Here is a 19,952-nt window from a genome sequence, read left to right as displayed (position 1 = left end):
TATATGAATGTTTTCTCCATTAGACTGTGAGATTCTTGAAAGCATAGACTTCCTTTTTTGCCTTCCTTTATATCCCCAGTACTTAACACAGTGCTGGGTACCGAATAGATGCTTAACATTTATTGCAAGATTTTTTTGTGTGTGTCATGGATCATTATGTCAGTGTAGTAAAGCCTATGAATCCCTTCTCAGAATAAAGCTGTTAGCATTCATAATGGAAGGAAATGCTAATTTTGGTTTGAGGCTAGTGAAAATAAAGATGTAATTTCCTAAGTCCTCCAAGTTCATAGACTGACTCTCTGAAATTTGTCCACAGATCTCTTGGGTATTTTTGGATCCTAGGTTAAGAACTCCTGGACTAGTTACCTTCTGAGATCCCTTTGATCCCAATTCCTATGAATTATGAAATCCCAAAATATAGGTTGGCTCTGCAGTTCAAAAGCTCAAGCTATGTTTGTCACTGGCTGAAGGCATGTCTAGAGTGAATCTCAAAGTCATTATTTCTATCCAGTTGGTAGCAGGAGAGCCAATCAGCTCCCAATGGAGACACCAGGGAACAACTCTGGGACATGGCAAAGTTCTTTCCTTTCTTCCCAAGCCATTGTTCCTGTATATTTTGTGTGTACCCCAAACTTCTAGACTCCACTGATGATTTCTGCAGGAGACACATTCAACAGGGAGGAAACTTAAAGCATTTGCTTCTCTCCCCCCCCCCTTTCTGTGCTTGTTTTTAAATTGTTCCTATGGAGAAAGGGGAGAGACAGAGGAGGAAAGGAGGGGGTGAAGGAGGAAAGGGGGTAGAAGGGGAGGCTCATCTTAAGGGTTAAAGCAAGATAGTGCTGTAAAGTGATTCCAGATGTACCAATATTAATATCTTTCTCTCCCTGATGAATGAGAAGGTATGACCCAGTTAGGAAACTGCTAAAATTACAGGCGCCACTGAGACCTCAGCTGATGCCCTACCACACAGATTTTTATCCTTACCCCGGCAACTGTAATGCTGATGAGCAGCCCGGATCTGCTGGAGCAGACGCTCCAAAGCTTCATTCTGTCCCTTGTGTCTGGGCTCTCTGCCGTCATAGTCTTTCCAGTCTATTGAACAAAAGAAACAAACAGAATGAAACATACGGGAGAAGAGGGAGCGCTCTTCTCACTCTGCTCTGGAAGTAATGACTGTGCTTTTTGCACATTTTTGGGAGATGATTGCTCCAGCACTCAGAACATTATGGAGAGCTAAGAGTTAATGCCAATGGCTTCAGAGGCTGCCATTTCTCAGAGTCTAGCCCTGTCCTACCCCTCTTCTGGGGCAAAACAGTCCTAATTGGTTTGGGTTGGGTTCAGTTGTCTTAGAACAGAACAAAATGGAAAGTTAAAGGAAAGGATGGAGTCTGACAATCCCAATTGCCCTCGGATTCCCTATCTTCTTTCCCCCAAAGCCCTAACCCCATCCTAAAGGAAGGGGGGGGGGGAAGGGCGGGAATGGCGCAGATGAGATGAAATTCATGTTCCCAATGCTTTTATTGTAGCTTTCACACTTTTGGCCAAATTGAAGTTTCTTTCCAAGGAAAGAGTGCACATTAGATGCCAAGAAACAGAAATCTACATTTTGCTCTAATGAATGTCTGCTTTCGTTGGCTGGCACAGGAATCCTGTAGAGATTCTGAGCCACCAACCACCCTGTCTGTTCAGGCTCTAAACATACAGTATTAACTTACATAGCAAATTCAAATTGTAGTGCCCATCTGAGTAACACCACCCTCCCCACCACCCACCTCTACTCACTCCCTGAAATTTCATTCCATTGGTTTTAATGGACATCAAAAGTAATAATTCTTACAGGACTGGCATCAATATTGAAATTGTGCTGTCTGTGGCTTCTGATTTTTCAGCAGGTCAGGAGCTTCCATTATTTTCTCTCTCCCCTTGATTATAATCCCTGCCTAGCCACCCCAATCCCCCCCAAATTCATTTCTGAATTTATGTTACAGATGCAGCAAATTTTAAGACACTCTAAAAAAACATATGAGTTCTAACTTAAATTTAATGTAGATATTTAATATCCCTGTCATCAGGCAGACACCTACTTAGTTGAGGAGCTTCCATCACTGTGGGGCTTTAATAGAAGTCATGTGAGGTTATATTACATAAAATTTATCTTCAATAACCAACATCATAATAATATGATCCAAGAAAATTCAGTTATTCAGGAATCACTCTCAGTGAAGTTTACTTTCCTTTCCTTTCAAGTCCAGGTCTCTAAGTTCTATCTGGACTCCTTTTCATTATATCAGACCCTTAGGAAGACAGAATTTTAGTATATGAAAGGATTGGAAAATTGGGAATGGTGTTAAGGGGCAAGGAATTTAGATAAATCTCTAGAGTGCCCCATAATACCCCTTCTAGAGCCTGGCTCCTTGGGTTCTACTTTTGGCTGGCTACTAATTAGGTGTATACCTGGCCAAATTGCTTTTCTTTGGATCCCAGTGTTCCTAGCAGTTAAATAAGGAAAATGAAAAATGGCTATTGTAAATACCTAAATTAATTACAAGGACATATGAAGAAAGATACTATCTATATCCAGAAAAAGGACTGATAAGTAGAAGTATATATAGAATGATTTTGCATATATAAATATATATGTATGTACATATATATATATATATATTTGTATCTAATGGTGACCATCTCTAGGATAAAAGGAAGGGAGGACGAAAAAGAAATTTACATGATAATTTTGTTGTATAGTTAAAATAACAAGTTGTATGTAGTATATTTATAGAGTTATTTGCAATCATCTTTTTTTATTATACTATGTTATGGAAAAGTTTGTTTTATTCCATAAATTTAAAGCAACAAGAACAAAAAGACTAAGGGTTTGTAATCATCTTTGTGTCATGGACCTCTGGGATACTTTTGTGAAGCTTGTGGAACTCTTTCCAGAGGAATGATTTTAAAAGCATGAAGTAGAATACATAAGATTAGAAAGGAAACCAATTATATTGAAGGACAATTATCAAAATGTTTGCAAAAAATTCATGGACTTCAAGTTAGGATTCCCTGTTCTAAATGACCTCTAAACCCTTTATGACTTTAGAGTTTATGATCTTAGAGAAAATCTTTCTATGTGTACTAACACATATATGACTAGACTTTATAAATGAGGAAACTGAAATTCAGAGAGATGAATAATTTTAACTATGTCACAGAGAGAGTGAATAGCAATAACAAAGATAGAATTCATGTTTCCTGATCTCGCAGTTCTAGAATTCTATAATGGAAAGAGCATTGACTGCAAAGTCAGGAATTGGGTTGAAACTTGATGTGGGGCCTATCCTAGTCACAGGAATGGATCTCAAGCTTACTCTTCTTTCCTAAAATCCTGTGGTATCTTAACTGTTTATTAGAAAAGGACAGAAAAGACGAAAAATTTAGGGGAGTGGTTTTGAGATTTTTGAATAATATATTTCCTCATTGTTTCTCTATCCATCTAGAAAAAACTTTAGTCTTTAACAGTACTTGGGACTTAGTGAACCATACTTGTTTTTCATTCATTTATTCACTCATTCATTCATTAATTCAATGACCTTTGACATTTGCATAAATAGGAAAAATTGTCATTCCTTGTTAATTCTCAAAGGGATGATTTTTCTCCAAAGTACATTCCATTTTTTAAAAAAGTGATAAACCAAATGAAGATAGGCAGCCAATATTGCTTTCTCTGGTCAGACTCCCAGGAGGCTAAACGATCTTATCACCCTATAAAGACCAAAAAGTTCTATTGCGAAAATCAACGTTCCCCTCAAAGTGTGGAGAGATATGATGCAGCCAGCTCCCTGTGGCAGGGAGCATGATTACGTCAGGAACCAGCTTCCTCTCATGACTTTTATGATACATTTATTAAAAAAAAAAAGCAAATGCAAAAATAGGAGCCCAAAGTGAGTGTTCTACACTATGCCAGGAGTTTTGGAAAGAATGAGTTTTCTCAGAGATGTTTGGAAGCCTTTGACTCCTACATAAAACAGGAGACTTCAGGGATGAGGGAGAAAATTGGAAATATATTACAGAAATCCGTAAACCTGACAAGGAACCGACTCAGTGTGGGAGGAAAAGCCCATATTGTTCTACATAATACAGTTCACTGTTCTTGTAATGAGATACTTAGGTTCTAACACAATGCAAAGCTTACATTTGCCTGTGATATTAAGTCTTTCCTGATCATAACTCAGACAAGTCTGTCTGGGTCCTTTTCTCATATTATGGAGGGTACCATATAACATAAGTCTATAAAAACACATTAAGACCTTTTTAAAAAAACAACTAAACACTTTAATAGTGAGCTGGAACATATTACAGAATTTCCAATTACTCTGTCATGTTAGAATACACGATCCCATAATAAATATTGAAATACTGAAAAATCTGATGCTCACAATTTCATGCTTTGTTTCTAAACAGAACCAGCATTTTAAAAAAAATGAACCTTCAGAATGATAGGGGATATTCACAGCAATTAGGCTTAAATGATGAGACTTCAATCTTGCCCATCAGCTAGAAGGACAAAGTTCACCGTCATTTAAAGCTTTGTAGCTTTTTCTTAGCTGGTCTACAAGGCTAGCAGCCTCCACTCTGTGGAGGGAAACCTTGTTCTAAAGGGATCACTGTTAGAAATGTGTCTGAAAGAAAGATACATCTCAACTCCAGCACAGCAAACATTCACAAAACTGAATATTTGAAGGGAGAGAAAAATCAGTCAAAGGAATGTGAAATATATTATTTCTCATCATAATTGAGGGTATGTTTATTAGTATTTTTTTAAAACTTGACTCTTACTATTGCTTGAGTCATACTATCATAGATTAAGTTTTGAACTACAGGTACCTTAGAGTCCAACAAATGAGTAAACTAAGTCCCAGAGGGGTTAAGTGATTTGCCCAAAGTCACACAGCTAATAAGTGGCAAAGCAAGATGTCTTTTATTTTTTAATATGTGATGTGGGATTGACCAATAAATCCAGTCCACATGAGCCTACATAGAATGTCTGTGTCTAACCCAAATACTTTGTGGGGATTGCATCAGCCATTCATTCTTAGTGGGAACATAAGGATTAAGCTTATTGCCCAGTCCCCTATTACATATGAATTTGACAAACAATAATAAACACGAACATATCTACATACAAAGAAAACAGAAAAATGATTATATATGAAACCATAAATTTCTATTACATATAGTTTGTTTTCAAAAGTATATATTAAATCTAATACTTTGATACCTACACAGCTCTGTATTTGTGTCCCCTTCTTGTGTTCCTGTGTGTATTTTAAATATTTCATTGATTCTCATTTCTTTCTTTTCTTCCTTTTTAAAAATAATTCCTTATACCCCCCCTTATAACTTCCCTCCAAAAAATACTTTTCTTATAAAAAACACAAGACTAGTCTAACAAAGAAAATCCACATATTTGCATCTGAAAATATGTCTTATTTTGTGTTTTTAGTCCATCACTTCTCTGATAATAAGTAGGAATAATGATTTAATATCAGTTTCATTATTGCATCGATCAGAGTTCTTAAGTCTTCAAAGTTATTTTTCTTTACAATATGGTAATAATTTCCTAAATTGTTCTCCTGGTTCTTTTCACTTCAAACCACATCAGTTCATGCAAGTCTTCCTATGGTTCAATAAATTTCTCTTTTGTAATTTTTTATGACACAATTATATTCCATTACATTTACATACCCTAATTTGCTAAATTATTCCACAACTGATGGATAACTTATTTGTTCCTACTCCTTTTTTTAAGACAAAGGTGCTCTTGTAAATATTTCTGTAGAAACAGGTCCTTTCCTTCTTCTCTTCTCTTTGTGGGGGAAAGGAGGGAGGAGGGACTAATATTGTTTTAATAGTATTATTACTGGGTCAAAAGTTTGCATTGTTTAGTGATATTTTGGGTATAGTTCAAATTCACTTGCAGAATGGTTGGACTACCTTACATCTTCATCAACAGTATATTAGTGTGCCTATGTACCCATTGCTACTTCACAACTGTCACGGAAGTAAAGTGGTACTCCAGCCTGTTTTCACCTAATCCATGATCCAATTACTGATTATTATTCTTTCTTTCTTTTTAATCCTCATTTTATGATTTATTTTCCAATGTTGAAGATTGTTTTGTTTGTGATGTGATTCTACACTCCTTCTTGAATCTCACTCTCCCCATACCCATCTATTTCCCTTTTGAACTTAATATAGTTCCACATTGAACTGTGTGTACATGTATATGCATTAACAATGTATATGCATTTGATTCATGTTTGTCTGGTTCAAATAAAAATGAAGTTTATGAGGGTCTCACTCCTCCAATTCTTTACTTTCATGCTTGCATTTTCCTCTCAGACATGAAAAACACTATGATCCTCCCTATTTTTCTTATTTTCTTCATTAGTATATTCCTATTCCTCTCCATTCTTCCCCCTTAAAATAAATGAAATAGTACAAAATCATGTCCAGATTCCTATATCTGTCTTTCTTAATTCTTTTTATGACCTTTGGAAATAGTGGAATTCTGAAAGAATACTTATTTCTTTTCTTCCACTAGAATTTAAGCACCTTATCATCATTTAGCTTCATCCAATTGCTTATATATATTTGCCTTTCTAGTTTGCTTTCATTTCTTTTCTTTCAGGTTTCAAAGATTCTACTCAGTTCTTATTTTTTTCATCAGGAATATCTCAAAGTTTCTTTTTATTTTATTAAAGTTAGTTTTTCTTTTGTTAAGTTTATACTCAGTTTTATTGGGGTAAATTATTCTTGGTTACGAGCCTTTACCTTTCAGAATATCATATTACAATATTTTCTCTCCTTTAATGTCATTGCAGCAAAGTCTTGTGTGATGCTAATTGTGGTTCCTTGGTATTTGAAATATTTCCCTCTGACTGCCTGCAATATTTTTTTTTCCTTTGACATAAAAGTTCTGCATTTTGGCTATGACACTCCTGGTGTTTTCAATTAACATTTTCACATCCTTTCAGGATGTGTCTGGTGGTTTCTTTCTATCTTTACATTGCCTTTTAATTCTAATAGATATGGATAGCTTACTTTTGTGATTTCTTGAAATTCAAGTTTTTTGGGGGGGTCATGGTTTTTAGTGATTCTGATAGGTCTTAAATTATCTCTCCTTGATCTATTTTACAGGTGTGTTATTTTTGACAGTGGGTGACTTATGTATACTTTATGCACTTCTTTTCCCAGTTTTAAAAAAAATCTTTATACTATTATTTATTACCTCATTAAATCACGGTGTTCTGTTTGTTCCATTGTATTTTTCAAGGATCTTCTCTAAACTATTTATTCTCTCTCCAGTTTTTTTTCTTGTAACTTCTAATTTTGTTTTCCATTTCTTACTGTATTTCTTCTGGCATTGTTTTTTTTTTCTGAGACTCTCCATATACTTTTTGTGGCATAGCTTTTTTTCTTTTGGGTTGACTCCTTGGGGTTCTCTTAATTCATAATATTCTTCATTGTCTTCTATTTCTTTATTCTTTTTGCTTATATCTTCAGCTTCAGGTGCTGGATTATGACTTGGTATTAGGGCTGGCATCCATCTCCTCCTTTACTCTTGGTTGGATACTCAGTCTCTGTTTAACTGTGTGCTCTCTATCATTCGGATACTGTGACTGTAATTCTGGATGGGGTTACTGGGTCTAAGTTCTTTCCTCTGCTGTGATCACTAGCTTCTGTCTCCTTTTCTGGTGGCCCCATGTGGGTAGTAGCCTCATCCCATGACTGTGGCTTTCTCCTTGCGCAATTGCCACCTAGGAGACAGTTCCACTTTCTTGCTGTGGCTGTGGCTCTGACTGGCCCCAGTTGGATTTTGAACAATCACACCATTCTCAGGCTTCTTGTAGGTCCCCGGTTTGAAGCCTGGTATTCTGTTTTCATTCTGAGTGTTCCCAGGTATGTAATCCCTCACCAGAGCTCCCAAAGAAGTGATGAATGATGGCTTGCTTTGTCTCCATTTGCTATTCTGATAGGCCAGCACCAAGGTCCTGTAGGCTTCAAGCTCAGCAGGCTTCTGTAGTCTATAGCCCAGGAACTGGGCTACATTTAGTCCCATCAGCAAGTCCACAGTCAAAGTACTATATATGTAAGTTGTTCCAAAAGAATTAAGATTGTTTTCAGCTATTGAAACTTAAACCTGCATTAAGACTTTTGAGAAACCTATATTTTTAAAAGACTCTAGAACATACACTACTTACATCTATCTTCTCTCTACTCCTCTATCATTATCCTGATACAGGTCCTCATTATAACTTGTGTGAATTAAGTCATCTAATTGCTCTCCCTATCCCTAATATTTCTTTTCTGTAATCCATTCTTTATAAAGTTGACATTTTAAAAACATAGTTCTCACCATGCATGCAACCTCTCTACTCAAGAAGCTTTAGTGGCTGCCTATTGTCTTTAGAATTTAAAGTCCAATGCACTCTCACTCCAGCTTATCTTTATAGACTGATTTCCTTTTCTTCCCTCTGAACACTCTCCTAGCCTGTTTGTTATTTCTGAAGCACATCACTTTGTTTCCTACCTGCATGCCTTTACTTACACTTTTCCCTTTACTTGAGATGTTCTCTGCCTTTTTTGTCTTTTAGAATCTCTGGTTCCAATTAAGGCACAGATCAAGTCCCAGCTCCTCTAGGAGACCTTTCTTTAACTGTAGGTTGAGCTTCCCTCCACTCCCATTTAAAAAATATATTTTGTATTTACTTTTATGTGTTCATTTTGTCTCCTTTCCTCCAAGTAAAATGCAAATACTTCCTGAGCTGATTTTTTCTCCTTCTTTCCCCCAGTGCCTACCAAAGTGCCTGACCCATAGGAAGCACTTGAACTGAATAAATAGCTACAGAATGAAGAGTTCTTTTTGAATAGGATCTTAAGGCTGCAGCATCCCCAACTCATATTTTTGCCAGCTTCCCAGCAAGAAATGTTTATGTTAGACTTTCATGGTAAGCATGTACCATCTTCTCGGGGGAGCTCCAGGTTTCCAATTTACTAGATAAATGCTATTTCCCTATTTGATGTTGTACTCTATAGAGAAGATTAGAGGCATCTTCTAAAACCTACAGGAAATGAATGATCAAGAAATAGTAGAATAATTTTCCATCCCTCTCCCTGCCATTTTTGGGGAAGGTGGGGAAACTAAATCTCCCTAGGCCATGGCTACTTATCAGTCATCTGGAAAACTTTGACCTATTCCATTTCTGACTTGGGCCAATTAGCCTATCCATAGGAAACCTTTCCTTCCCTACAACACTTCAGAGGCTCACAAAATTGGGGCTGAACTGAGATGATTTGGGATAGGTTTGCCCTACTGTAGCTCAGAATTCCTGATCTTAAGTGATCTACTACAAGCATGTATCATGCTTGATGATAAAATAACTTCTTAAAGAAGGCAACATCATTCTCCCATTTTCTCTAACTCCCTACTTCAAGATTTTTGGGTAGTTTCCAGTGTTACTCTCTTGCCTCCTGTGCCCCTGCTGCTTTTAATTCTTTGACTACTTTCTTGCCCTACCCCTCCTTAAAAATTGGTTGGGTATAGTTTACTTCCAAGACCTTTGAGAAAAATTCCTGTCTACCCTTTGGGAAAGTCTTAACCTTTAACATAGGTTTATTGGACAGCATCTTTAATTTGTCCTCACAGCTGGGCTCTTATAGACTGTACTTTTTTCAATTGGGAGCTCCAGAGCATGGAGACCCTTCCAACTGAAAAGGGGTTAAGTAATACTCACCAACAGGACTGCTTGTGAAATTCTGTGATAATATATGAAAAGCCCTCCTTATCACTCACTCAAAGGTTTACAGTCACCTCTTAAATTGCTTCTGGACTCTGCTTTTTTCTAACATCTAATATTATATTTCTTTTGTACTAATTCTACATATTTTCATTCTGCTCATATGTACATGTTCTCTCTTCTGATAAAAATATAAACTTCTTGAAAGCAGGGATTGTTTATCTTCTTTCCCTCTTTCCCTTCCCTCCCTACTTCTCCCTGTCTCTCTCTCCCTCTCCCCTTTTCCTTTCTTCTTTCTTTCCTTCCTTCCTTGCTTCCTTCCTTCCTTTCTTCCTTCCTTCCTTCCCCCCCTCTCGGTCTCTCTTTCTCTCTCTGTCTCTTTTTCCTCCTTCCTCCCTCTCTCTCTCTTTTTCTTTTCCTCTCTTCCTTTCTTTCTTTCCACATTCCCCCACCTTCTTAAAAAAATAATATTGAACATAATTTAACTTTTCCTCGATGACTCAGGGTCATCATTTAGAATGCAAATTATTGTTCTGTGCTGTGACATAATAGTATTTCTGTCTCCTTCCTTGCTGTCAAGTGTTATCTGTTACCTCTTGTATTTGGTGTATCTGTCTCTGGTATAATATCCATCTCTTTCTCATTCACCTTTTTGGAATCTTCTGTGTGTCAAGAAACCAAGTAAATAAGCTTGACAGACTTGTTTGTAAAATAGAACAAATAGGCTCAAGGATTCATTGAGAGATTGTTTTCCCTCTTACTTCCAGATTCATAACTGTTTTCTGGAGCAGAGCTATAACTAGGGTGGGGACACTAGAACATTTCTTTACAGGACTAAAAATTTAGAGGGTGCTGACAACATTTGTTTTTCCTCAGCAGGATAGAAACAATTGAACTTAGCTTAGCACCTACTTAGTAAGGACAGTTAAAATAGGAAGTTACCAATGGTAAATGCTTCCTCCATTCTGTAACCATATCATAGATAATGAAATTCCTTCTTCCCATCTCCATGGTCCCTCAACCATAACTCATTATCTTAGCTTCCTTAATACTGACATCTTCAAAACTTTTACTGTTTGCATTCAGACTTACATTCACAAAGTCATCTTCAATTCATTTTCATTGAACCCATATAACATAATCCACACTGAATTCAAATCATACTTAAATCTTGTTTTGGCCTTCACATTTCTCATCTTCATTTCCTTTCTTCTACTCACATAGCTACAGTCTAAATGGTTGTAGCTTCTTCAAAGATTCATTTCATTTTTAGTCCTATGATTCTGTATCATTTCTGTGATTTCTATATAATTTCTCTCTGTATCTCAGTTTCCCTATCTGTTAAGGATGAGGGGGTTGGAGGAGTTGATCTCTGCACACTGTGACATCTTTTTATTCTTAGGTTAGATGCAAAAAGGTACCCATTTCATGATATAACAAATGTCTACAGTCTTCTCAGAGAGGTCTTTTACTTAGTTTCCCTTCCTTACAACTTTCCAATTCATTTATTCAATTGCCAAAGAGATTTTTCTAAAATGTGGGTCTGGCCATGTCATAGAATGTATGGATCCTTCATTCTTATCTCTTACTTCACTTTTAGCTCTTTTTTGGTTTTCTTCAAGACTTATCTACTCAAATCCCATCTTTTGCTGGAGATCTTTCCAGATCCTGCCAGCTGCTAATGCAATTTCCTTTTAAACTGCCTTCCACCTACTTTGTATATAACTTGTATGTATCTAGTTATTTGTATGTTGTTTCCCACTTAGAATGTAAGCTCCTTGAGGGCAAGGATCATGTTTTTATTTCCCAAAGCTGTACTTGTAAACTGTACCTGAAAATATAATGTGTTTTAATAACTATTATTGACCGTATGGTACATAGTAAACACTTAGTAGATAATATCGATTGCCTGGCACATAGTAGGTGTTAATAAATTCTTCTTGATGAATGACTGTACCTGTTCTGCCACTTAGAGTCAGCAAATGTCCTGGGACATTGAGACATTAAATGATTTGGTTAGCATCATAGAGAGGAAGTAATAATAATAATAATAACAATAATGATGATGATGATAAAAGCTTGCACTTCAAGTTTTGCAAAGCACTTTACAGACATTATCTCATTTTATCTTTGCAAAGCCTTGGGAGCTATGAGCTATTACTGTCCTAATTTTACAGACAAGAGAACTGAAGCTGGCAGAGGACAGGTGACTGAAATCTGCTTTTGCCTCTTCCTGGTTTTCTGAGCTCAGACAAGATTGAAATAGACTTCTACTAAGAGTCGTTCAATCTTTAGTGCTGTGATTCTGTATTGTTTTACCTCTCTGGATCTCACTTTCCTCATCTGTTTAAGTGACAATCTAAGGCAGGATTTGAATTTAGGTCTTCCTATCTCTAATCATTCTATCTCTTATGCTACCTAGCTATCCATATATCAGATCATGATTGGAACCGATGGCTCTTGGACTCTAAAACTGTTTTTTTAATTACTCAGGTATCCCACCTGCCTGAGAAAATTGCTTGTAGTCATTTATGGCATCGGGAAATATGTACATTTGGAGGTCTAATCTGAGAATGAGATGTTAGAATGGGCAGAGATCAATTACTCAAATCCCCTCATTTTTACAGATAGGGAAACTGAGGCCTAGAGAAGTGATACAGAACCAAAGCACTAAAGATAGAATGAATCTTAGTGAAAGTCTATTTTGATCTCATCTGAGTTCACAAAACCAGTAAGAGGCAAAAGCAGATTTCAAACCCAAGTCCTCTGACACTAACTCTACAAATGTTAAGAAATATAAGTGATCAGAGAGATATCATATAGTCCAACGTCATTTATTAGGAAGTGGAGAGCCAGCAAAGTACAATGATTTGCCCCCAGTCAGAGAGCTAGTGGGCAAGTTTGGAAGAACCAGTAGAGCTAGTTTGGAAGGGGCAGGCCTGGAATTTTAGACCAGGATTCCTCCCTACTTTAAGAATGTATTCTTCTTTGCTCAGAAAGCCTACAGAAATCCTTTTTTTTTTTTTTTTTTTTTTTTTTTTTTGCTAATAACCACGACAGCCTCATGCTTTTGAAGAAGCTATAAGAATTTATTGTTGTCAAAGAACTGTCCCCAAATATTACTCTTTATTTACTCCCTATCTCAACCCTTTTTTCATGTTAAAAAATTGAAATAAAAAATTGAAAAACCATGTGAGTACATATGGCATTCTTTCCATTTTAAAAGCCAAGATCACTATGGTCTCAATTTATCATAATGGCTATGGGCCTTGTTTGCCAAATTCATTGTGATGCTCTATTGATAGAATAGATTTTTTCTTGTTGATATGGCAAATATTCACAAGTATCAGCTTTGGACTTTCTTCTCAGGGAACATAAGCTCCTTGAGGACAAGAACTGCTTCTTTTTGTCTTTGTATTTCAGCACCCAGTACTGCAAAAAGGAAGGAAATGAGCCATTATAAAGCACATATTATGCGTCAGACATTGTACCAAATGCCTTATAAATATCATTTCATTTGATCTTCAAAACAACTCCTGGAGTCAGGAAGATCTGAGTTCAAACCTGACCTCAGATTCTTATTAACTGTATGACTCTAGACATGTCACTTAACTCTGTCCCTCAAAACAAATAAACAAAAATTCCACAAGGTAGATGCTATTATCTTCATTCCCATTTTATAATCGAGGAAACTGAGATTAAATGACTTGATGAGGGCCACAAAGCTTCTAAGTGTCTGAGAACTAATTTTTCCTGACTTCCTGACTCTACTCCCTGAGCTACCTAGCTGCCTCAATACTTTGCATTGATGACCGCTTTCTAACTGAAAATCTGATACATTTCTCATTCCTCAGGATGTCTGGTTAGTATATTGACATATATTTTATCCTGACCCACCCACTCCCAATTCAGAGAAAGTAACTAGCTTTGATTTTGATTTCTCCTCTTTCAGGACATCTGTTTAAATTTCCCTTTTTCAAAGCAATCTTTTTTGCTTTAGATAGTGCTTGTACTTAGCTAGTATAATATCCTGGAACAGAGGAAGATACTTCATAAGTGCTTGTTGACTTTAGGTGGTAAATAAGTTTTAAAGTGGTTAGAATGTCAGACATGGAATTTGGAACTTGGGTTCAAATCCTGCCTCTAATACTTAACTAGCTCTATAACTTCAGGTCAGTCCTTTTGCCTTTATATGCCATAGGCAGCTCCTTAGAACTATCTGGCTAAGACATTTGTCCTGCTGGCTTTCTATGTCAGCAAAGGATATTTCCCACTGAGTGTTCTTTTCTCACATTTTTCACAAATCCCTGTATTTATTGATCTCATCTGCACAGGTTTGTAGAGAAAACACTGGATCTGAGGTCAGGAACATTTTAATTCAGATCTCAGACATTTTACTGCCTATATGCCCCTAGTCATTTAATTTCTGCTTACCTCAGTTTCCTCAGAGATAATACTACTTCCTAGTTCCTAAAGCAGCTACTTCCTAGTTCGGTTGTGAAGATAGAATGAAATAACAAGCCTGCCACGTAGAAAGTGCTAGATAAACGTTAATAATTTACAACTGTCTTCAATAATTTCTTCATTATTATTATAGTGCTTAAAACAAGAGTCCTTAACATTTTTATTCTGTCATGGCCCTCTTTATTACAATCTGTTGAATTCTATGGACCCCTTTTCAGAGAAACATTTTTAAATGTACAAAATGAAATACATAGGGTTATGTTTGAAACCAAGTATTTTTGAAATACAGTTATCAAAGTATCAAAAAAAAAGTGAATTCACAGGTGCTTGATTTAGATGAATGTGAGCAAGAATATTTTTTTCTCCTCAACTATGCCACTCGTTTCCAACTTAAATAAATAAATAAATACTGTTGTTTAACATTATCAGCCAGATTTTCCCTGATGGGGGCGAGTCAGGCAATTCAGCAGGAGAACTTACTCTTCTGGGCTTTGGGGGGCCTGGCAATGAAAACAGTCCAGTTAATGGTACCCTGGGGGCTAGAAAGAGTAATGTCTTCCCTACCCTAACCAGGACCTGGCTCAATAGGATTTTTAAGGAGTAAAGGAAAAAATGTGATATTTTTGAAATATAAACTCTTACACTTCTTTGGATCCCCGACAGCAGCAAATGCAAAGTTTTGCTCATAGGAGATGCTTATTAAAAGCTTGTTGAATGAAATCAGGCTTTACTTCATAGGTGGTTACAGAATGCCAAAGTCCAGGTGACACTCACTTTTCAAATTTTTAGCCAAATATTTTGGCATTGTAGACACACAGCCCTGACAGGCACAGGATTAGTTATTTAATCAGAGGTGGTAAATCACAACAGCTCCATACCTCTTTCTAGTATTGAGGAGGAAATTTTGGACTACAAAATGTCAAAATGAAAAACAATGACATTCTTCACCAGTCTTTCACCATTGCCTCCATGTAGCATGGGTGGACCGTCAACTCTGGCAGAACTCACTAAACTAAAAAGGCTTTGAGTATGGGCCTAGATGCCTGGTTCATTGAAATTTCTGGGTAGTTACAAGTTGTCTCTTTTGAAAGGTGGTGTCACATAGCAGATAGAGCCCTGGATTTAGAGGCAGGAAGGCCTGTATTGGAATCCATTCACACTCATTGTATCTTAACACATTATTTAACTTCTTTGAGCCTTAGTTTCTTTATCTGTAAAACGACAGGGTTGAAGCTCTAAGGCCCTTTCCATCACTAGTTCTATGATCCTATTAACCATTAGCTAAGTATATAGAGATTAATTATGAGAAGATTGACTCTTAAATGATATGTCACCATCTCTATCTTTACTCTTGTCTCTGTTTTTATTATCTATAGCCATATCTGCTTCCATTTTCACACCTATATCCATATCTATATAAATGTCTATGCCTGTCTATATTCATATGTTTATCTACACTCATATTTATATATTTACACATATCTATGTATATAATCACATTTATGTATATCTACACTTATATTTATATTTATACCTATGTCTATGTATAGTCATATTTAGATCTATGTCTATATCTGTCTATACTCATATTTTTATTTATACCTATGTCAATGTGTGTAGAAATATCTATATTTATGATTACGTCTGTATTCATGTCTATACCTACACTTATATTTACATTCCTATCTATATCTATATCTACAATTATATCTATATCTATGCCTATTTATATGTTTTTTGTCTGTCTATACAATTGTAGGTATGTCTATATCTATGCTTATATCTATATCTGTCTACATTTGTATTTACATTTGATGTCTATGTCTACCTCTTTATCTTTAGCTGTATCTATATCTATGTTTATGTCTGCATCTATATCTATGTCTACATCTGTATCTATCTTTGCCTATGTATACATCAATAACTATATCTGGGTCTATGCCTTTGCCTGTACCTACATTCATTTTTCTATGTCTATGTCAACATCCTTCTCCCTAGCTGTGTCTATATCTATGTCTATGTCTGTATCTATGTCATCTATATCTGTATATTTACCACAATAACTTGTGAGCAGTATATACTGCTTTGAATCCTATGATTCAAAGGATCATAGATCTAGGGCCAAAAGGGATTTCAAAGCTATTCTAAACTTTCTCATTTTTCAGGTGAAAAAACTGAGACGCAGGGAATTAAAATGATTTGCTTAAAATCACAGCGATCATGACTGGCAAACTCAGTCCTATGACTCCAAGTTCACACTTCTTTCTTTTTTTACCATATAATCTCCCTGGTTCCTAAGAAATTGTGCTGTAGTCAGCATTAGTAGAAGAAATGCTCATATTGTTGAAATTGTGAATTTTCAAGAAGTTGAGATTGGGCTCAGAGGACCAGGATTTAAATCCCAATTACATGTCTTACTCCCCCGGGGATTTCTCAAGCAAATTATGTCCCCTTTATGGCCCATTTTTCTTGTCTGTAAAACGAGAGGTTGGACGGAAGTACCTTCTAATTCTAACACAGTATAAGTCTGTAAGACTTAGAGGACATCTAATCCAATCTTCTTATTTTACATGAGAAAATGAGATCCATAAAGAGGTAATAACTCATCCAAAATAACACAAATATTAAGAAAAGAGATCCAGTAATTCTAAATCATAACCTATTGTCTTATTATATTGAAGATAGATTATTTATTTAAAAATCTACTTTTAAATAAAATGGTCACAATTTGAATTTATAACTTACATTTCCTCTCATTATTTCTCATCAGTTCAAAACAATGGTTTTCATTATATAGTAGTATGCATGATCTGGTATTGTCAGGGAATAGGGTATCCTATTTTTCTTACATATCCTAGTTAATATAACCACATATTCTAGATACTTTTTTAAAGACAGAGAATAGAGTGAAATGTATTCAGGAGCCTGAACTTTCTTGTGACAAATGTCACTTCACATATATTCTATGGATGTAAAGACATCCTATTAATAAAACGTTTTTGAGACAATGCCTGATAAAGCAGCAGCTTTTATTGTTCCATTCCCTTAATATGCAGATCTGACTCATGAGATTGGGGTGAAGCCCCAATAATGACCTACAGTTTATATCAGAAAGATTAGGTAGAAAGGTAGTTATAGACATGCAAATCACAACCTTCTTGCCACCTCCAATGCCAGCTCCAAGGTGGCCATGTTTTTTCTTAAGCAATACAGGCTGGTTGTGTGAAGATTGATAGAAATGGATTGACAATAAAAACCATGCTGATGGAATGGGAGCCCTTATAATAAAACTGGCATGATTTCAAAACCATCACCTACTAGAAGGAGCGGCACAGGCAGGAGTTGTAGGATAAGCTGGTCCCCATCCTTTCATATTATAAGCTGAGACTTGGACAAAATAATGTTGGCCCTGCAGAAGGATTGAAATAAAGAGAAAGATTCATCAGGCATTTTATTTCACAAAATGATGTGGTGGTAACAGAATGTGTGTTACTATCCTTAGGGATCTGAATGGAAATATTTCAAAGAATTGTGTTTAAATATTAGGAATAATCTTAGTGGAAAATGTGCAGTTTTTTTTTTCAATATTCACTTTTTCTTTTAATCAATGGAAACTCACACCCTCTCCACTCTCCCAAGGGTTCTCTTGATTTCCTTTTTTAAGATACCAGATATTGGGTTGAAATCTGTCTTCAGCTGATTTTATCTCAGGGCTCAGGGGTAAGATCACTGACCCTTGACTGAATCAAATGTATGGAGCCCATAGCTAAATCTGTCTCCTCAAATTCTGGTCCGCTTGAATCTATCTACACATTTGGCAACCTGGGAGTGTACAGCCAATATTTGACCATGACTGAAATCTACAATTCAATGGCCTTGGGCAAATAAAACCACCATTACTGTCATGCTATGAAGCTAGGCCAGATTTACCATTTGATCTCTCCCATTTCAAGGACAATGCCTGAGAAGGTTTTGTTTTTATTCCTTTCCAGTCTATTCTCCTGACTCCTGGTTTTTCCTAAAATTTGTATGTTCCAGGTACCTACATCTCTTCTCTCCCACTCTTTACTGTTCCTCCCTTTTCTTTTTTATTTATTATCTTTCCTCATTAGAATATTGCTCCTTAAAGGCAGGAACTATCTTTCTATTGGCTTGTATTTGTATTCCCAGTACTTAGCACAGTGCCGGGCATTTTGTAAGTGCTTAATAATTGCTTATTGATTTGACTTTTTAAAAAAATGACTTCAAAGAAGGGGGACTAAATAAAGATTTTTATCCTGATCCTGAGGATTGTATTTTAGGTTTGGTTTCTAATAATAAACTAGCTTTATATATGATGTGTGGAACTACATGTGGTACATATCTCAATGTACAGATGTCTGTCTATGTGTGTGGATACAAATATATGTGCTTAAGTCTCACTGAGTGACTTATTATGTTATATTAATGACCATAGGTTCTTGAAGGGTCTATCTACCAAGATTGAATAATTTTTAAGAATGGGTTTGAAAACGTCTATTAGTTTGTCACTCAAGGACCAGTCTCACAATTTCTGATAATGGTTATCACCATATTAACGACTAAGAAATGTTTTTTTTTTTTTTTTCTGGACAACCCGTTAAGGCCTTCTACAAAGTCAAAGAGGGACTGGGATATCTATTAATGAAGGCAAGACGTATGCCAAGGAAATGTGTGCAATACTATATTACAGCAGCTACAGTATAATGTGAATTGTCACACATAATGAGAAACCTCAGGCTTTTGAGTGTATTGTATTGTATTCTAATTCTTTTTAAAAGTAATAATTTGTGTCTAGTATATGTATAGTGTTGCTTTGTTAGCTGAATATGCAATTAAGTAGAATACTCTGTCTCCCAACCATGAAGACTGTGAAAATGCTGTTTTAAACTAATTAGAAATCAGGACAAATGGGTTATAAGTCATAAATACTGTGATTCATTTATTTAGAAGTAGAGTTTTGAATAAATAATCTGTCTTTAACTGAATAAGCTCCTAGTGCTTAATAAATGCTTTTTGACATTTATAAGGTAAATAGCTGGCCTTGAATCTTGGAAGATGTGACTTTAAATCTGGTCAGTGGCACACACTGACTCTGTCCCTGGGCAAGTGATTAGCCTCTTGTGGGGTAGGCCACTGTTAAGTCATAGAAGGTGTCAACCTGCTTTGATTTAGGAAATTGACTCACTGAGGATTTCTCTAAATCAATGAAATCCTAGGTCAGAATAGAATGTTAGTATCTCTGTGTATGTGATTATGTAATGAGTAGGATATCCTAGTTCCCAATTAAAACAAGTTATGCCAGGATGAAGAAAATAAGTATTTATTGAGCACCTAGTATGTACTAGGCACTATGTTAATCACTTTACAAATACTATCTTATTTGGTCTTCACAATGCTCATAGGAAGGAGGGGTTGTTAACCTTTGTTGAGGAAACCTTAGCAGAGAGAGGTTAAATAATTTGTTCAGGGTTGCACAGCCTGTAATTTGAATTTGAATTTGGCTCTGGATTTGAATTCAGGCCTTTCTGATTTGACAGATTTGACATTCAATTGAGAAGTTATTAAAATTTTATATATACACACATTTTAATGCGCAGATATAGGCTTATGATGTATATAATCTACACATACATAGGGTGTTCCAAAAATTTTCACTGTTTCACTAAGAATTTT

General features: G+C 35.9%; 1 protein-coding gene across 1 annotated transcript in view; it reads right to left on the bottom strand.

Annotated features, from left to right (window-relative positions):
- The window catches only part of ANKFN1 (ankyrin repeat and fibronectin type III domain containing 1), a 325,952-nt gene that overhangs the window by 62,685 nt on the left and 243,315 nt on the right, over nt 1-19,952 (bottom strand). The window contains exons 8-9 of the mRNA XM_031966442.1: nt 17,577-17,667; nt 985-1,092 (exon numbers count right to left, since the gene is read on the bottom strand). Of these exons, the coding sequence (XP_031822302.1) occupies nt 985-1,092; nt 17,577-17,667 (199 nt within the window). The remainder of the gene's footprint in view (nt 1-984; nt 1,093-17,576; nt 17,668-19,952) is intronic.

Source organism: Sarcophilus harrisii, chromosome 4 (genome assembly GCF_902635505.1).
Source record: "Sarcophilus harrisii chromosome 4, mSarHar1.11, whole genome shotgun sequence".
Lineage (NCBI taxonomy): Eukaryota > Metazoa > Chordata > Mammalia > Dasyuromorphia > Dasyuridae > Sarcophilus > Sarcophilus harrisii.
This window is presented reverse-complemented; position numbering and strand designations above follow the sequence as displayed.